Source organism: Lagopus leucura, unplaced genomic scaffold (genome assembly GCF_019238085.1).
Source record: "Lagopus leucura isolate 7727_CA_CO unplaced genomic scaffold, USGS_WTPT01 Super-Scaffold_100021, whole genome shotgun sequence".
NCBI classification, from domain to species: Eukaryota; Metazoa; Chordata; class Aves; order Galliformes; family Phasianidae; genus Lagopus; species Lagopus leucura.
In genome coordinates, this window is record NW_024962274.1 from 5312475 (window position 1) to 5327215 (window position 14741).

The 14741-nt window shown below is 34.9% G+C and overlaps 1 protein-coding gene across 2 annotated transcripts in view; it reads right to left on the reverse strand.

The window, feature by feature from the left end:
* Positions 1 to 584: 584 nt before the first annotated feature.
* The window catches only part of PLS1 (plastin 1), a 38445-nt gene continuing 24288 nt past the window's right edge, over positions 585 to 14741 (reverse strand). For both annotated transcript variants that reach the window (XM_042878317.1, XM_042878318.1), the window contains 10 exons: positions 14436 to 14601; positions 14199 to 14341; positions 12687 to 12782; positions 11021 to 11216; positions 6222 to 6300; positions 5459 to 5573; positions 5239 to 5372; positions 3873 to 3996; positions 1948 to 2072; positions 585 to 1500 (listed from right to left, as the gene is read on the reverse strand). In XM_042878317.1, coding sequence (XP_042734251.1) covers positions 1365 to 1500; positions 1948 to 2072; positions 3873 to 3996; positions 5239 to 5372; positions 5459 to 5573; positions 6222 to 6300; positions 11021 to 11216; positions 12687 to 12782; positions 14199 to 14341; positions 14436 to 14601 — 1314 coding nt within the window. In that variant the 3' untranslated portion in view covers positions 585 to 1364. The remainder of the gene's footprint in view (positions 1501 to 1947; positions 2073 to 3872; positions 3997 to 5238; positions 5373 to 5458; positions 5574 to 6221; positions 6301 to 11020; positions 11217 to 12686; positions 12783 to 14198; positions 14342 to 14435; positions 14602 to 14741) is intronic.

The window sequence follows — 14741 nt, forward strand, 5'->3', positions numbered from 1 at the left end:
GGGGCACCCTGAAAATCCATTTCTATTTTACCAAAATATGCTTGAACAAATCCTTAATAGCATAATTCCACGTGATTTTTTTTCCTAATGTATACAGTGCACTACAGCACTAATTTACAAAACAGCCAGTATAGAGAAAACAGGTACAAATCCAAGCCCTTAATTCTCGGAGACTGAGTATTCACTCACATAAGGGAAATCAAATGGATGCATCTTCTTTCTCTTAAGATGTTGTGCAAGACAACAAGCTTGCTACAACTGCTCGCTTATTATCGTGCTTGGATCTTGCCACACTTACTGTTTCCAGGAGTGGAGAGAAAAAGCGGCTCCATATCTTTAAAAGAGAAAAGTCCATTTGTATTTAGTTTTGTGGTTTTTACTGTTCAAATTCTGGTAAAAATTAAAAATCTCTGGTGTAAAATTATGGCTGCATAGAAAGGTACAAACATTTGCTTAAGATCAGTATGAAAATACTTATGGACTTGATCTCACCTAGACAACGTACCCTATACAAATCCTCTCTATATATGCCACAGACTCCAGTAAAAAAATCAAAGGAACAATCTGTAAGGAAATGGAATTAATTTAGGTGAACCCCCAAACTGGACAGGCCAGGCTTTTATTGTTCACAATATTTTACAATATTTTATGAAATTAAAAAAAAATCTTGTGTAGTTCAACTGAAAAAGGTAACAATTATGCAGATCTAATAACATTATTACATTTCTGCTTACTATGCTTTTTTCCTCAGGACACAGACCATAGAAGTTCTTGCTCAATAGCAAAGCTACTACACTTAAAGATGATTCTCACAAAAAGTTTCATCAGCTTTATGAATATTCTTTAGCTTCCAGATATATCATAGGCCTTCACTTGCTCTGACTTAAGTCAATGACAAGACTCAGGTTTCAGCAGGATTAAAACTCTTAAAGAATAAGGCAAGGATGATAAATTATGAAGTTCAGGGTAATGTAATATGGACTGGAGTGCATCTTGATACAGGTGTGACTAATTTTAACTAACAGCCACCAAAAAAGTTTCTCAATAGGTGCTCAAAAAACATGAAAGGTAAAATGATACAGGTGGTTACATGCTAAATAAACCAGAACTTGATTGATGCAGTTGAGTTGGTTCATTTTCAAAGCAGAACAAATTAGATATTTTGTAATGAACATTCTGAAAATAGTAGCAACCATAAATAATCAGTGTATTAAAATTTCATTCAATTTCATAAAAACACATCAGGATGTAATTAATATATTCGTACATACAATTTCTCATTTTGTACTAAGTTTTGAAATTCTGTAAGTTGTGAGGCATTTGTCATGCTTAAACATCACAGGAAGTTGTGTTAAATCTCTTCATTATTTTATTTTGTTCAGTCCTCTTCCCATCAAACATGCAAACACTGTCATCACCATTTTTGGCTTCACTTCAACCAGATCATCTGGGAGAGCATATATACGAGCACCAATTTTTCGAGCAACTGAAATGGCATACCTTGAAAATTAGAGAAAATACATATTATTTAACTAGCATCTACTAACATGCCAAGATTCATAGCAACAACAGATTTTAAAATCAGGATATGCCTGTTAAATCAGCACCGGGTGAAAATGAACATGATTGTGAAGAAAAAAAATGTATTAACAACTGTATTGGTAGCCATTTTGCTATTGGTTCTCATAACATTTATGTTTCTAAGAAACTTAGGGATTATAGCAGGCTGTATTAAGTTAATTGCACTGGAGTGAACTCAAATGCTCTAGCAGACTTAACAGCTACAAAATAGCTCTTGAATATTAGAATTCAAAACAACATTCTCTGAAACAGATCAACTAACATTAGTGTAATTCCTCTCTGTGAAATTGATAAGTCATTAAATAAGCCATGAATTCATGCATTTCTGCACTTTATGAAAATAAAAACTATTCATTTAAAACTTACTTGGCATTATTCAATTTGTCTTCATAAGAAAGATCTTCTCTCTTGACCATTTCTTGGCGAACTGCTTTTGGTGCAATTGCATCTATCAAATCTAGGACAGGTAAACTAGTGCTAATTGATTTGTCCTGAAAGAAAAGAGACTCAAAAGATTAGCATTAGAAATGTATTAGCTTTTATTATTTTGTTTTCACAATGAAAGAGACCTTGCCTCTTCAAGAGGTGTAGAGGTTTTAGCACATCAAAATCACAATGTCCGTAATGCGCAATAATTTATACCGTATAAAAGGTATAAATTGACTAAATCAAAGAAATTTCCCCCTCCCCTAAGGACAAAAGGGACCTTAAAAAGAAGTCCAAGGAGCAGATTTTAAAGACAACAAATAGGTTTTTGCATTCTCTGACTAGTCTGACTAGTCTCACTTTCTTCTTTTTCTCATAATACAATTATTTTCTGCTGTAGCTTATGATCCACTCAATCATTTTTGCATTTCAGATGGTATTCTGAATTAGTATGAGGAATTTGTTTAGTCTTTAAAACATGGACATGTTTTTCTCAATTTTTGAAACAGAAAAAGGATTTACTGCAATTATTTCTTCCCAAATGTCGTGGCAGAGAAACGGCCTACTGCAAGATGACGTTGAACCAACAATCAGAAAACTATCCCAGTGAGTCAGGCACCACTTCTTCACAGTTCAGCACAGAAGGCATATGGCATGGCAGCCTTCATCACCAGAGTTACGATTTCAAATTCAGCCAAGTCCCACAAAGCCACACTAATTATATATTCAGATATAGTAAAAAATTTTAAAAGGCAAATTCTCTACTTGAAGACATTGAACTCATGATTCACCTCCCCCAAAAAAAACAAAAAGCATTTTTAATTTTTCATGTTTGAACTAATGCCAATTCAATAAAACTTCACTTTCACAGTCCACAAGAAGTATCAGGGACCTCCAAATTCTCTGCTACACAATGTTTGCTGTAGTTACCTTAAAGTGTGGATAAGAGATCAAACTGGGAAAGACAATATATGCATGAACATTGTCAAAAATCAGTAATACAGCGATTATGCTGAAGAATGCCTCCTTAAACCAGTAGTTTCTTGTCTGTCTACCATCAGTAGACAGTCTACCATCCTTTCAATTACCTTAAAAATAAGCAACACTGGCATACCAAGTTCAAGATACTGGGACAGTTTATCTTATTTTCAACTTGTTTATATCAACATTACTACAACAAACATAGAAATAAGAGATGAAGCGATCCCTCTTAGGGAGAACAATACCAAGTTTTCCTCCTACAATAAAAATGCAGTCTTCTGTTGAATAAAAATAATTTGGTATTAACTTTTGCTTAATGCTTACCTAATTCAATGTCATAACATGGGAAGCTTTTAAATATTTAACTTGCTAGGTTCTTACGTTTCTGTTGTAAAGCACATTGACACAACTGTTTCAGTACATACAATAAACCCCTCTATGAATGCTACATTTGTGTGTGAGTGCAATCACGTAACTGGCATTTCTAATGAATGAGACTCACACTGCATGATGCACCTGACATACTTTTTTTTTTTTTTTTTTTAAACTTTAAGCACAAGTCTGTGAAAGGAAAGCTTCAGTTATCAATTCGTTCATATTTGCTGACAGGGAAAAACTCCAGGTAGCATTTTGAATTATTTCTGGATAATGACCAATAATGGCAATATCAGGCCTGTGGCATATCAGCAATGCCGTTCAAGACACAAGTTGCTGGTTATATTGGGTTCCCCCTGGTGGCTCTGTCACACACTCACTTTTGAACGGCTGTTATTAAAGCCAGAAACCCAGAATTTTCCCTCCATAACCTAAACTCCTAGTAATTAGGTTATAAATCCCAGATATGATTACAGATGGAAAGAAGAAAAGTAAATGTATTTGATTACCTTGAAACTGGTAATTGAAGTTTTCTTATTTGCATTTGCAAGTGTCTGATTCACCCACTTAATAATAATTTCATCATTAACTTTTTCACCCTCTCCAAGGTCTGACAGCACATTCAAAGTATACCTTGAATAAAGAAAATAAGTCTGAACTAAAGCTACAAGCAATAGTAGAATATTACTTTAACACAGCAACAAGTATTTCTCTTTATAATTACTTTGCTCTGGAAAGCTCTCAGTTTTTAGAAGAATGAAATAACAATGAACATTATTAACTCTGGGGTGTTATTTCATTCTATACTTATTGAACACATTACAAATAATCTTATTTTATAAGCTTAAATGGTTCCTTTGCATTCAGTCACTTTGACAACTGAATTGGGGTAGCCCAAGAAAGAAAAAGCATTGAGTATTCCAGAGTAGATGTAAGAAAATGAACTTGTGGAAAATAGATGCCATAAAATAATTTCTATTGAAATCAATTAATATCTGTGGTCAGTGCACTAGCAAGATTTTAATTTTACAGATTACTACAGCTGCGAGGGCTTAAATTCTCCGTTTTAATGCCTATAGCATACATAATCTCTTTTTTGATTTCACAAATATTTAAATTATTCCATGCTTCCAGAAAAATACATGAAATTAACAATATTTTACATAAATACAATTTAAATGCAATATTTTACATACTTTTATATTTGCTGAAAAACATGAAATTTTACTTTTTTAGTATGCAAGGTTTTAATTGTCGATGTATAAATTGATGTTTACATGAACACACACTGCTGTTGTTTCAATCATTACACATTATGTAAAAATAAGTATATACACTTTCATATCTAATATTTTACATATAAGTATATATTTATGACATATTATATGGATTTTATGATTTACAATAGGGATGCTTGGAGATGACTCTCCAGAATGCCCATTTTAAATATACTGTATAATCACACTCAGTTCATTGTTTTAGATTTTACTCCTACTTACGCAAACTCCTGTATTTCACAGGTTAATAATAAAAATAACAAAAAAATCTGTTTAAAAACATTGTTAATGTTCAAAGTTAAAAGTCACTTTTGCACTTGTAAAAGGTTTAAATGGTTATTTGATTCCAAAAATTTTAAAATACTTTTATATATTGAAGTGTATTCGTTTTTATATTCAAGTGTGAAATTTCATTCAGATTATGGAAACATTTGTATCTGATTATAACGCTGCACAACAGTGAATACATCTGTCAGATGCACTGTGCATCAGTGCACCTGTTAGACAAACTGCAGATTTGTCTTCATTTCCTTTGACGCAGAAACAGCAGCAAATACACACACACACACGTATACATCACGTATTATGTCCAACGTACCTTCTCATCAGCTGCCATATCAAAGCCAAAGTCAAAGTTGGATTGCCTTCATTTAGATCATGTCCAGCAATACCAACCAGAGAGAATTTTGCTTTTGTCTTCCCAAGTTCTACTGCGTAATTGCAATTCTCAATCTAAAAATAAATGCAATAATAAAAATAAATACAAATAATGAAAAAAGAGCCTGTGAAACCAAATTGCATTTGTAGTGTGTACCTACCTTTTTCATATTACCACCAAGTAGAGGATAAGGACGTTTGTTGACATGAGTCCAATCAACTGGCACACGAGTCATTTCATACAGTTGGAAGATTATTAAAGCATCAGAGAGGTCACTAAATGAGAGTAAAACAATATTTTTAAGTACAAAATTTGATACTCAAAATGAAAATCTTATTAAGACTTATTAAGGATGAGACTTCCGAAGGTATGTATTATGTTGCAGAAAAATTCCAGTCACCAAAATTAAAATTTTGTCAGCCTGTGGAGAAACCAGTCTAAATCATGTAGCTTCGTCTCTGCCACTATTTCAGTTAAATTGTACATTCGATTTCATTACTTCCACAAATCTTAGCAAAGCAAGTAGAGCAATAAGTTAGTTTTACTAGCTGTAGTTGTTTATATAAGGTACACATGTATACAACACCTAGGTAAACAGTCTTGATTTATTCATGTTTCCTCATAGCTTTTCAAAATGTTAAATACTTATGCTTAATCTGCACATACAGGTTTATTTTGCTAAAGGCTTATCTAAACCAATATACCGCACATCTATTTCTTGATCATGAGTATAATATCTGAATCAAGTGCTACTTAGTGTGGCTCTGCAGACTTATCATGCTGTAGAGAAGCTTGGAAACCACCTTCAGTAGAAATAAAGCTTCCTTGAATTCATGTTGTTACTGTATTCTTACAGATAACTATACTTACAGACACATTATTATGTTCCTGGTGAGAAGAAAACATTACTTAAGAAGCCTTACCTGTATAAGTGATTAACATATGGGCTTACACCCAGTGAATTCATCCAGTTTCTGAATGTTCGTTCTTCATTACTTTCTCCTACAGTGACAGATACAATTCTGTATGAATTACTTAGAGACAACATTTCAGTAAGCAATGTTTAAATGACTCGGATGCATACAAGTTCCAGCTCCCATATGACATTTTTTGCCTCAAAAATGAGTTCATCCTTTTCATAATAATCTCTATTGGCCAATAGAGCAGTTATCAAATTCAGTCTTATCAAATTCAGAGTCCCTCAATTCTGGGCAAAGAGTACAAAGAGCCCTATCAGACTTTTTTTTTTTTTTTTTTGTTAGTAAGTGTAGTTTTATAAAATACAGAAATGGATCGTTGATTGGATTCATTTTAGATAATGAATATATTATGGAGCAGATGGTGACAAATAACTAAACAATTCCTAAAACTAAGATAATCAGTGTAAAGTGTGTTCAGCAGTATCATTACAAGGTTGAAGTGCCTTTTTCATTAAAGGCTAATACTGACACTGCAATTGCACCAAACTCCAGTAACCACAGCTCTACTCTCTCTACACGTAAATCTTCCGTGTTAATTTGTGAACATCTTCCAAAGTGACAGACCTCAACTTCTCAGTTTTTAAACACTGGAGGCTCAGCAGGGCAACATTACAGTGGGAACATTTGTGATGCTGTTTACACTGCCACAGGGGCTGGTTGTTCTTGCAGTTTTAACTGGCAATGCCAGAGCAGCCGGAAGTTTCAGCTGTGATTGACATTTTCCAACAGAATGGATTCTATGAGTGCACTGCAGTCATCTTCTGAGAAATGCAAAAGATTCAGTAGAAAAACCCCTCTCTTTTCTGACTTAGATTGTTCTTGCATATTGTAATTATGAGCCCTTTAACTAGTGCTCTGTATTAGGGTTACATTAATACATTAATTTCCTATGTTCAGCAATTCCTAACAATGGACCTGTGACCAATTGTTCGTGAATCAATGCTGCAAAAGCCATTTCCTCCTACATCAAAGAACATTTCATTTCAATTCTCTGTAAAGAATGATACAACAGATTTCATTGAACTGAAACGTGCAAATCTGAAGAGTACTTTGCTTTGCTCTCCTTATGTATAATGGTGCTGTTTGTCCAATGAGGTTTATGTGGTACGAAAAGAGTTTCACTGTGTTCTGCAATTCATGCTGACTATAGGAAAGCAAAGCAAACATATAATTAGATTAAAAAGAAAGCCTCCTTAGTGTTATTTCCTACCAAACTGATGTGATGGCATAGCTCTATTTTCAATTAAAGGTTATAACTTTAACCCAAATCTTTTGTTTTGTAGAAAAAGTCCTGGACTGCTACATATATACACACACGTGTATATAACAAAACATAGCTTGAACTCAAATATTTCTGTGAGAAATTTCAGTTGTAATTGACATGTTGCAACAATACTCATTTTATTAAAAAAAAAACAAACTGTCAGCCAGATTATTAGTTACTTTCCACTTAATACATTATATTCACTCTATTGCTGTACTTCCTTCCTAAATTATGAGATCATACATATGGAGTTCAGCCTAAAATTTTGTTTCAGAGATTCACTTGTAAAAATTAACAAAAATTAATTGATGATCACATGTTGAAAGAAAAATACTCTTCTGTGAAGTCTTTAGACAGTCAGCTTTGTTTCACAATTCTTCCCACAAAATTTAAGAGAAAATAAAGGACTACATTTTCTTAAAAGCATTAAAAAAAAAAATCAGAATTTTTCTGTAGAAAAGATAAAATCAAAGAAGATAAAGTATAATTCAAGCAGATTACTTAATGAACTCTTACTAAACGTGTAGCTACAAAGACATACTTGGCAACTGCACTCAGAATTTTACAATGCATGCTTAACACTGACAAAAGAATCTAAAGTAGGCAAGCAGGAGTAAGAGCACCATTTTGTCTATCAGCAACTTGATATAAAAATATTTAATATGCCAACTTTAAACAATTGTCTTCATCATGCAACACAATGTTTTTAAGTTTTCCAGATGGCTGAGAACTGACCAATTTTTTCTCTCCATTCTTTTATTCAAAATATACCTTGTGATCCTACCAGGAGCACATCTTCTGCTGAGTGGTGCAGCAGATAGCCAAAATCATAGGAAAACTGCAGAAAGGGGACAGAGCTACACAAAAGAGAGAGGAGCAAATTTGGTAGTATCCTTTATATTTATAGCCATCTCTTTTTTCTTTCAGATCACTATACTATGAAACTGAGTGAGGAATCATAGGGATGGACAAGATCCAAAGGGTTCCAAATGCCTGAGATTCTCTCTGAAAGGTAACAGAGCAACACAATTTGATCCCTCCGTTCAGCTGGCCTGAGCAGGCCTTGAAGGCTGCCAGTGGAGTAAGCAACAACCTCAGAGTACAGGCACACCGGATGAAAGATGGGAGGACATATATCCATATATTCCCCCCCCAAAAAATGGGAAGGTTTTCTGCAACTTAGAGCCCAAACTCAGCTATCTTTCCTATAAGTGAGAACTTCCCCAGAGCAATAGCAACACCCCAAAGTCATGCATTTACCAAGGACTCCCTTCTCCTCCCATCCCACATAGTATCAGATGTTCTCCCCTCCCCCCCTCCTCCCCTTTCCCCTCAAAGTTCATCTGAGGAATATTTGCTGTATGTACAAATGCACATCACCAGACTTCTTAATCATTTTTAGCCTAGATTACTGATTATGCCTAGTGTTTATCATCTTGAACACAAGAGAACAGCCATGTGATACTTTTTAGGTGGAACCATCAAAGATGGGACTTGACTCAGGAACTCCAAGGCTTTCCTCTACTCACTCACATATAATCTACAGCTTTAAGTCTTGGTTTAAGGAAAGCCCCTACAAGTTAGTTCCCCAGAAGGAACTACATGGTATTTGACTTGTTCAAGCCTCGTCCCCATTTTAAATGCATCATATTAGACCTATGTTTTTTTCCTTCTAATTATTGTGGCATATTAAAACAATAGAAAGAATAATATCAAAATCAACCAACATAAAAGGACAGAAATTATTAAAACACTAGAAATAAAAACACTGAAAGAACAGCAGAATAAATACTTTCACAGAGTACAGAAAAGTACTAAATACAGTACCTACATTAGGAGGGGTCAAATCTGCATTTCATGAAGCAAAACAGGAAAGCATTATAAATCATGAGTCAGATTACAATAGACCATCTATGATGAAGCTATAAAGAAATGAACGTTTGATATTTTGTCTAAAACTACTTTTAGAAAACATTAGTCAAAACACAGGACTTTATGAAAAACAAACAAGCAGAAAAACACATGAACAACATTATCTTTTGATGATTGAGCTCTATATGACAACAAAGGAGTAATTATTTAGGGGCAGAGAGAAGTCTTCTACTTGCCTTTAGACATACAACAATGGCATGGTTATCGTCCATCCCTAAAATATTCCTTAACTTAAATCTGGCCATTAAAGAATGGTAATCTGGCATGCAAGTGATTAAGACCTTTCCTAATGGCTTTGTCTGAAATTTGGATCTTATCTAAGTACTTCAGCAAAGTTCAGAAAGTAGTTCATCTGTTTCTTTGAAATGCCAATGATAATTCTTATCAATTTGACCCATCAAATCTCAGCTGCAAGTTAATATTCAGAACACAGGAGCTGAACTGAATATATTCGACCTTCACACAGCTCCCATACACAATTTCAAAAGTATACGTTTCCAACAAAACTGCAGTAGAGGAAGAGCAGGGCTTTCCTTCAATGATTTGTCCTGGACAGCAGGGAGTGCAGGCACTAGGGATATCACGGCTGGAAGACTACCTCCTGTGCTTTGATACTTCTACAACAGCTGGCACCCATGAAACAAGAAAAGCAGGAAGTCTGCAACAGGAGGGGTCTGAGGGACACAAGATTTGTGAAACAGGGATGCAGCAGAGCAGCAACTTATGAAAGAGTGAGAAGCAAAGGAAGATGGACTCACCTAGATGGAAAGGAAACCTGATAGGAACAGTATGAGGAAGGCAGGAGTAGGCAGTGCAGAGGAATGTGTTAACATTGTTGATGATTCTCCCAAGTGCGTCAACCCTCATTCTCACCTTTCCTTTGAGATCAGTGAACAACTGTGAAATAGACTGGCAGGACTGTTTCATTATCCTAGATTAGCTGGTCCACAAAAAGGGTAACAGCCAAAGACTGCTATCAATTATTCCTTTATCCCTAGCATTAGGGCTCTGAACAGTATAATTAAAGTACAAGCTTAGTGATACGCTAGGATCAATATAGGTAACTGGTACAGAATTTTTTTTTGTTTAAGTTTCCTCTTTTAAAAGGAAATTAACCATGCGTGCCATATGCGTGCATATAGCAACAAAATCTGTGAAGGCATTTTGAAAGACTATAACACAGTAATAGCTTTCCCAATTAGGAAAAGCTAGAACCTGTTCATTAGCTAAAATAGAAACATTATGGCAAGAAGAACCCAGAAAGGGAATAAGTGGACAGGTTTTGCTAGTGCAAATGAATGACAGGAGGTTATTCACAAATATCCTTTGGTCAGGCTAATGTAAGCAATTCAAAATTCCACATTCCAATATTTGCAATTATGGGGACTGCTACTACAGGCTTATATTGAAAGCTAATGAAAAAGCTCTATATGCTGGTGTTAACACAGCAACCATCACACAGGGATCCTACATCACAGCTTAGAAGGGATACTTAAGCAGAAATCACTAACATTGTTCTCTTCTATATTCTTAGTAAGTTGAGTACCTTCTAATAAAGTGAGATCATAAGATGAATTGTCAGGCTTGTGTAGGGCTGGATATGTGTTAAAGAGATTTGCAACGAAAGCCAAATTGAGTTTAGGGTTGCCTGCAACCACATCAGCTGGAGTTACAAACTGCCTGCAGCCCAATTTGTCTGCCTGTTGGAGCATGTATTCAGCCCTCCTCAAGTCATTCTTATCCTACAAGAAAAGAAAAAAAATTAAGTTGTAACAGTCCAAATCTGCAGTCTAGCAAATCTTGATACTCCACAGTTTGAGCTAGCTCTTCCCGCCTGATACAATTCCCCTTTTCCTTCCACTTCCATTCTATCCTTTACTTTTGTGCCTAACTGCTCAGCATGCCTCATGAATCACAGCAGCCAGAGATTATGTTTCTGTTTCCAAGCTGTTGATTCCCTCGCCATGCATTCCGAAACATGGGCCATAGGTTCATCATCTCTGCTTTAGAGTGATATTCTCAAATACAGTAAATTACAGATGATCTCCAAAATCCTTTTTAAAAGAGTCTGGACTTTTCAGAACATCACCTTGTTTTCCTTCAAATACTTTCCCTCCAAATCTTTTCAGTTGGTGTAATGTGCAAGGTGTATGAAAAGATAATTTGCTTATAATTGCTTTTTCTTTAATATTAATCTAGCTAGAATAATTAAGAATTCAGAACTGCGTAGCACATACTTTTTGCCTCTTTTCTTCACAGCACTAGGAAGTTAATATTTAGAGGGAAATTAATAATTGATTTACTATTGGAATAAAGTCAGTAACTCAAAGCCATTACACTCAACCATAACTTTACCGTAGAACAAAAATGCATGTTACTGATAATGATACTGATAATGATAATGGTTTATATAATCATTTTTCTGTAATGAGCTATAAGCTATAGAAAATTACTGGGGAAAAAAGCAACAAAACCCCACCATTCTTTCTCACTCCTCATGGAAACTAAAACAACAAGTAAATCTTTCTTCTTGAAGGAATTTGAAACGACTGAAACTCAGTTATAATGGAAAATTTTGCACACATAATTTTCAGTTGAGTTTTCCTTATTACAGCAAATAATGAGGTTTCATTTAAGATTTATACATATATTGTAGGCAGTCAGTTCAATTTTGTATTGAATGCATTCTCCAAGTAAACCTTCCAAACAGCATCACTAAGTAGCCTGAAGAAAAGTGTTTTCAACATCTAGATAGGCTTTTCAGCAGTCCTATTCCTTTACAACTCACAAGGAAACACTTCACTTCCAAGCTGTTTATTGGAAAGACTAGCACGTTCTCTCTGAACGCTATTTAGCCTGAGGAAAGATTAAAATACCCTTTTTTCCTTGCTTTAATTCCAACAGAACAGAAGCAGGATATTGTAACGTTCACATCAGAGGACCCAACCCCATAATATAGCTGGACACTAACATAAGTAAAGCAGCTCAAAAATTTGGACTGGAGGATGCATAATCTTGTTTCAGCCGTGCTCTGGAACTTTACTAGAGCTTTTTTTTCCCCTTTCATCTTCCATGGCATTGAGGAATCTCACTGAGGTTGCATATGCTTTACAAAAGCCAAATGGGATTCTGAGACAGCCTTGCTGCTAGGATGTTGGATACATATACAGTCTCAAAATTTCATTCTGTTTTTCAGATTTCAGGATACTTACATTAAACCCTGAAAAGTCAATTTTAACATGCATTTCATTAGCGTCACCTCCTTTGGGTGCAATCTGATTTAACAGATGGTAGTACGCTCTGGAATCCTGCAACAGAAGCATGATGTTAAGAAATTGAGCAAATATATAGCTTTTCATTGCTATATGCTGCTATTACAGTCTGATTGAAAAGCCACATAAGTCAGAAGTATGCCACTCTAATTACAGTGAATATGGATTTTGAACCATTTTATTATAGCATTCACATAGAACTTGTTAAGCCAGATAAAAGAACAGTAATGTTAGCTGATTGTTCTGGACAGTGCTAGTTACATTAATGCTGCTGGATCTGAACTAGCGATCTACAATGAATGCAAATTTATATAGGTTACCCACAAAAATACGAAACAAAAAAAAACCTGGAATTTTTTTCTGTGTTGTTTTATTCATTCACACTTCTTTTTAAACCAACACTTTCTTAGACTTTTCTTTCTGAATGGACTAAGTAAAAAGAATTAAAAATAAGACCAAGTGGTTCTTTCAAGATTAATCTAGTGACAAATTCAGTTTTTAGTACTCTTCTCTTATTTCCCCCCCCACAAAGAAACCAGCAAAACCAATAACCTAGTAGTTTTGAAAGTATTTAATACTTTTCTGACATAGCATATGACATCTCTAATCTCTAAGCAGTTTTCATACAAAACCCTAGTTTGCTTTAATATTAGCCTTCTCAGTAACACCAAAAAAAGCTACTAACTAGCAGTTAATCTGATTTTTTCTTCAGTGAGCAGAAAAGGTGTCTTACCACCACAGGGAATCTGGCTCATTTTCTTTATTTTTAAAAGTTTTTTTCTCTGTTTCTTGAAGTGGACTTACTAATGTACTCTGCATACCTCATACAGAATGACTGAAAATGAGCATGAGGAACCAGTATGTCTTGGGTCATTAAATTGGAACATCAGCAAAACAGTGATTGAAAGGGGCTGCTCAATCCTTGGATCAATAGAAGCTACCTCAGAAACCTCTCTGAATAATTCTTCTTTCCATAAATTGCTTCCTATTCTTCTGTAAAAATGCTAGGTACAAAATGCAATAAACATTAGCACATATGCACCAAGAGAGGCTTTTAAGTCATACTCTTCTTCCTTAAAAGAAGAAAAGAAAGAAATTATGGGTGTCTGCAAATCCAGGAGCAGAGAAAGATGGCCAAGTAAAAAGGCAACTAATTGGGTAATACAAATTGTCCTAAGTTGTTCTAATAAAAAAATTGGAACATTGAAACTGTCCTGAATACGGCCCTGTTGGAAATGATCACTTTGCACTGTGGTGTGAAAATATGCAGTACGAGCCACTGAACAGAATGAGATGGAAATGTTCTTTCCTTGTTGAAAAAATGTAGGATTAACATACATATAGAAAAAGCAGATGGTTAATATTCTAAATACTCCTGATCTGGCTCATCTGTTTTCTATGCATGGCATGCTTTAATACCACTATATTAAATTATCAATGATAACAACATACCCTAATGTCTTGACTGAAGTTACTGATTTTCTGCCACCCTGCATTGGTCAGATGGTAGTTCACCCATCGTAACAAGAGCTCTTCTGGGGAAAGCTTCATTAACTGATCCAGTTCTTCCCCTTCATTTAGCAAAGCAATGAGAGCTGAAAAGAAGTTTGAAAGAAATCACTGCCACCATGGTTCCTAAGCAGTTAATTTTAGAACTCCACGAACTGCCAGAGTTGGCATTACTCTTACCTTCATTTCTAGAGATCTCAATATCAGCAAAAAGACCAACTTTAATTATCTGCCACAAGAGACCCAATACCAAGTGTGGTTTTCCTTCTTGCAAATCTTGTGATCCAATATTGACCACTGTACAGCCAATTGCAGATGCTGAGTTCAGAGCGAGGTTTAAGTTTTCCTATTTGGAATAGCAACATTTTATATGTTTATGAGGATGTGAACCTTAGTAGATTTGTTCATATTAAAACAAAATTTTCTAAAAGTTTCTGAAGCTACAAATAGCAGTGATTAGTTCAATGGTAACCATTATACAGCAAG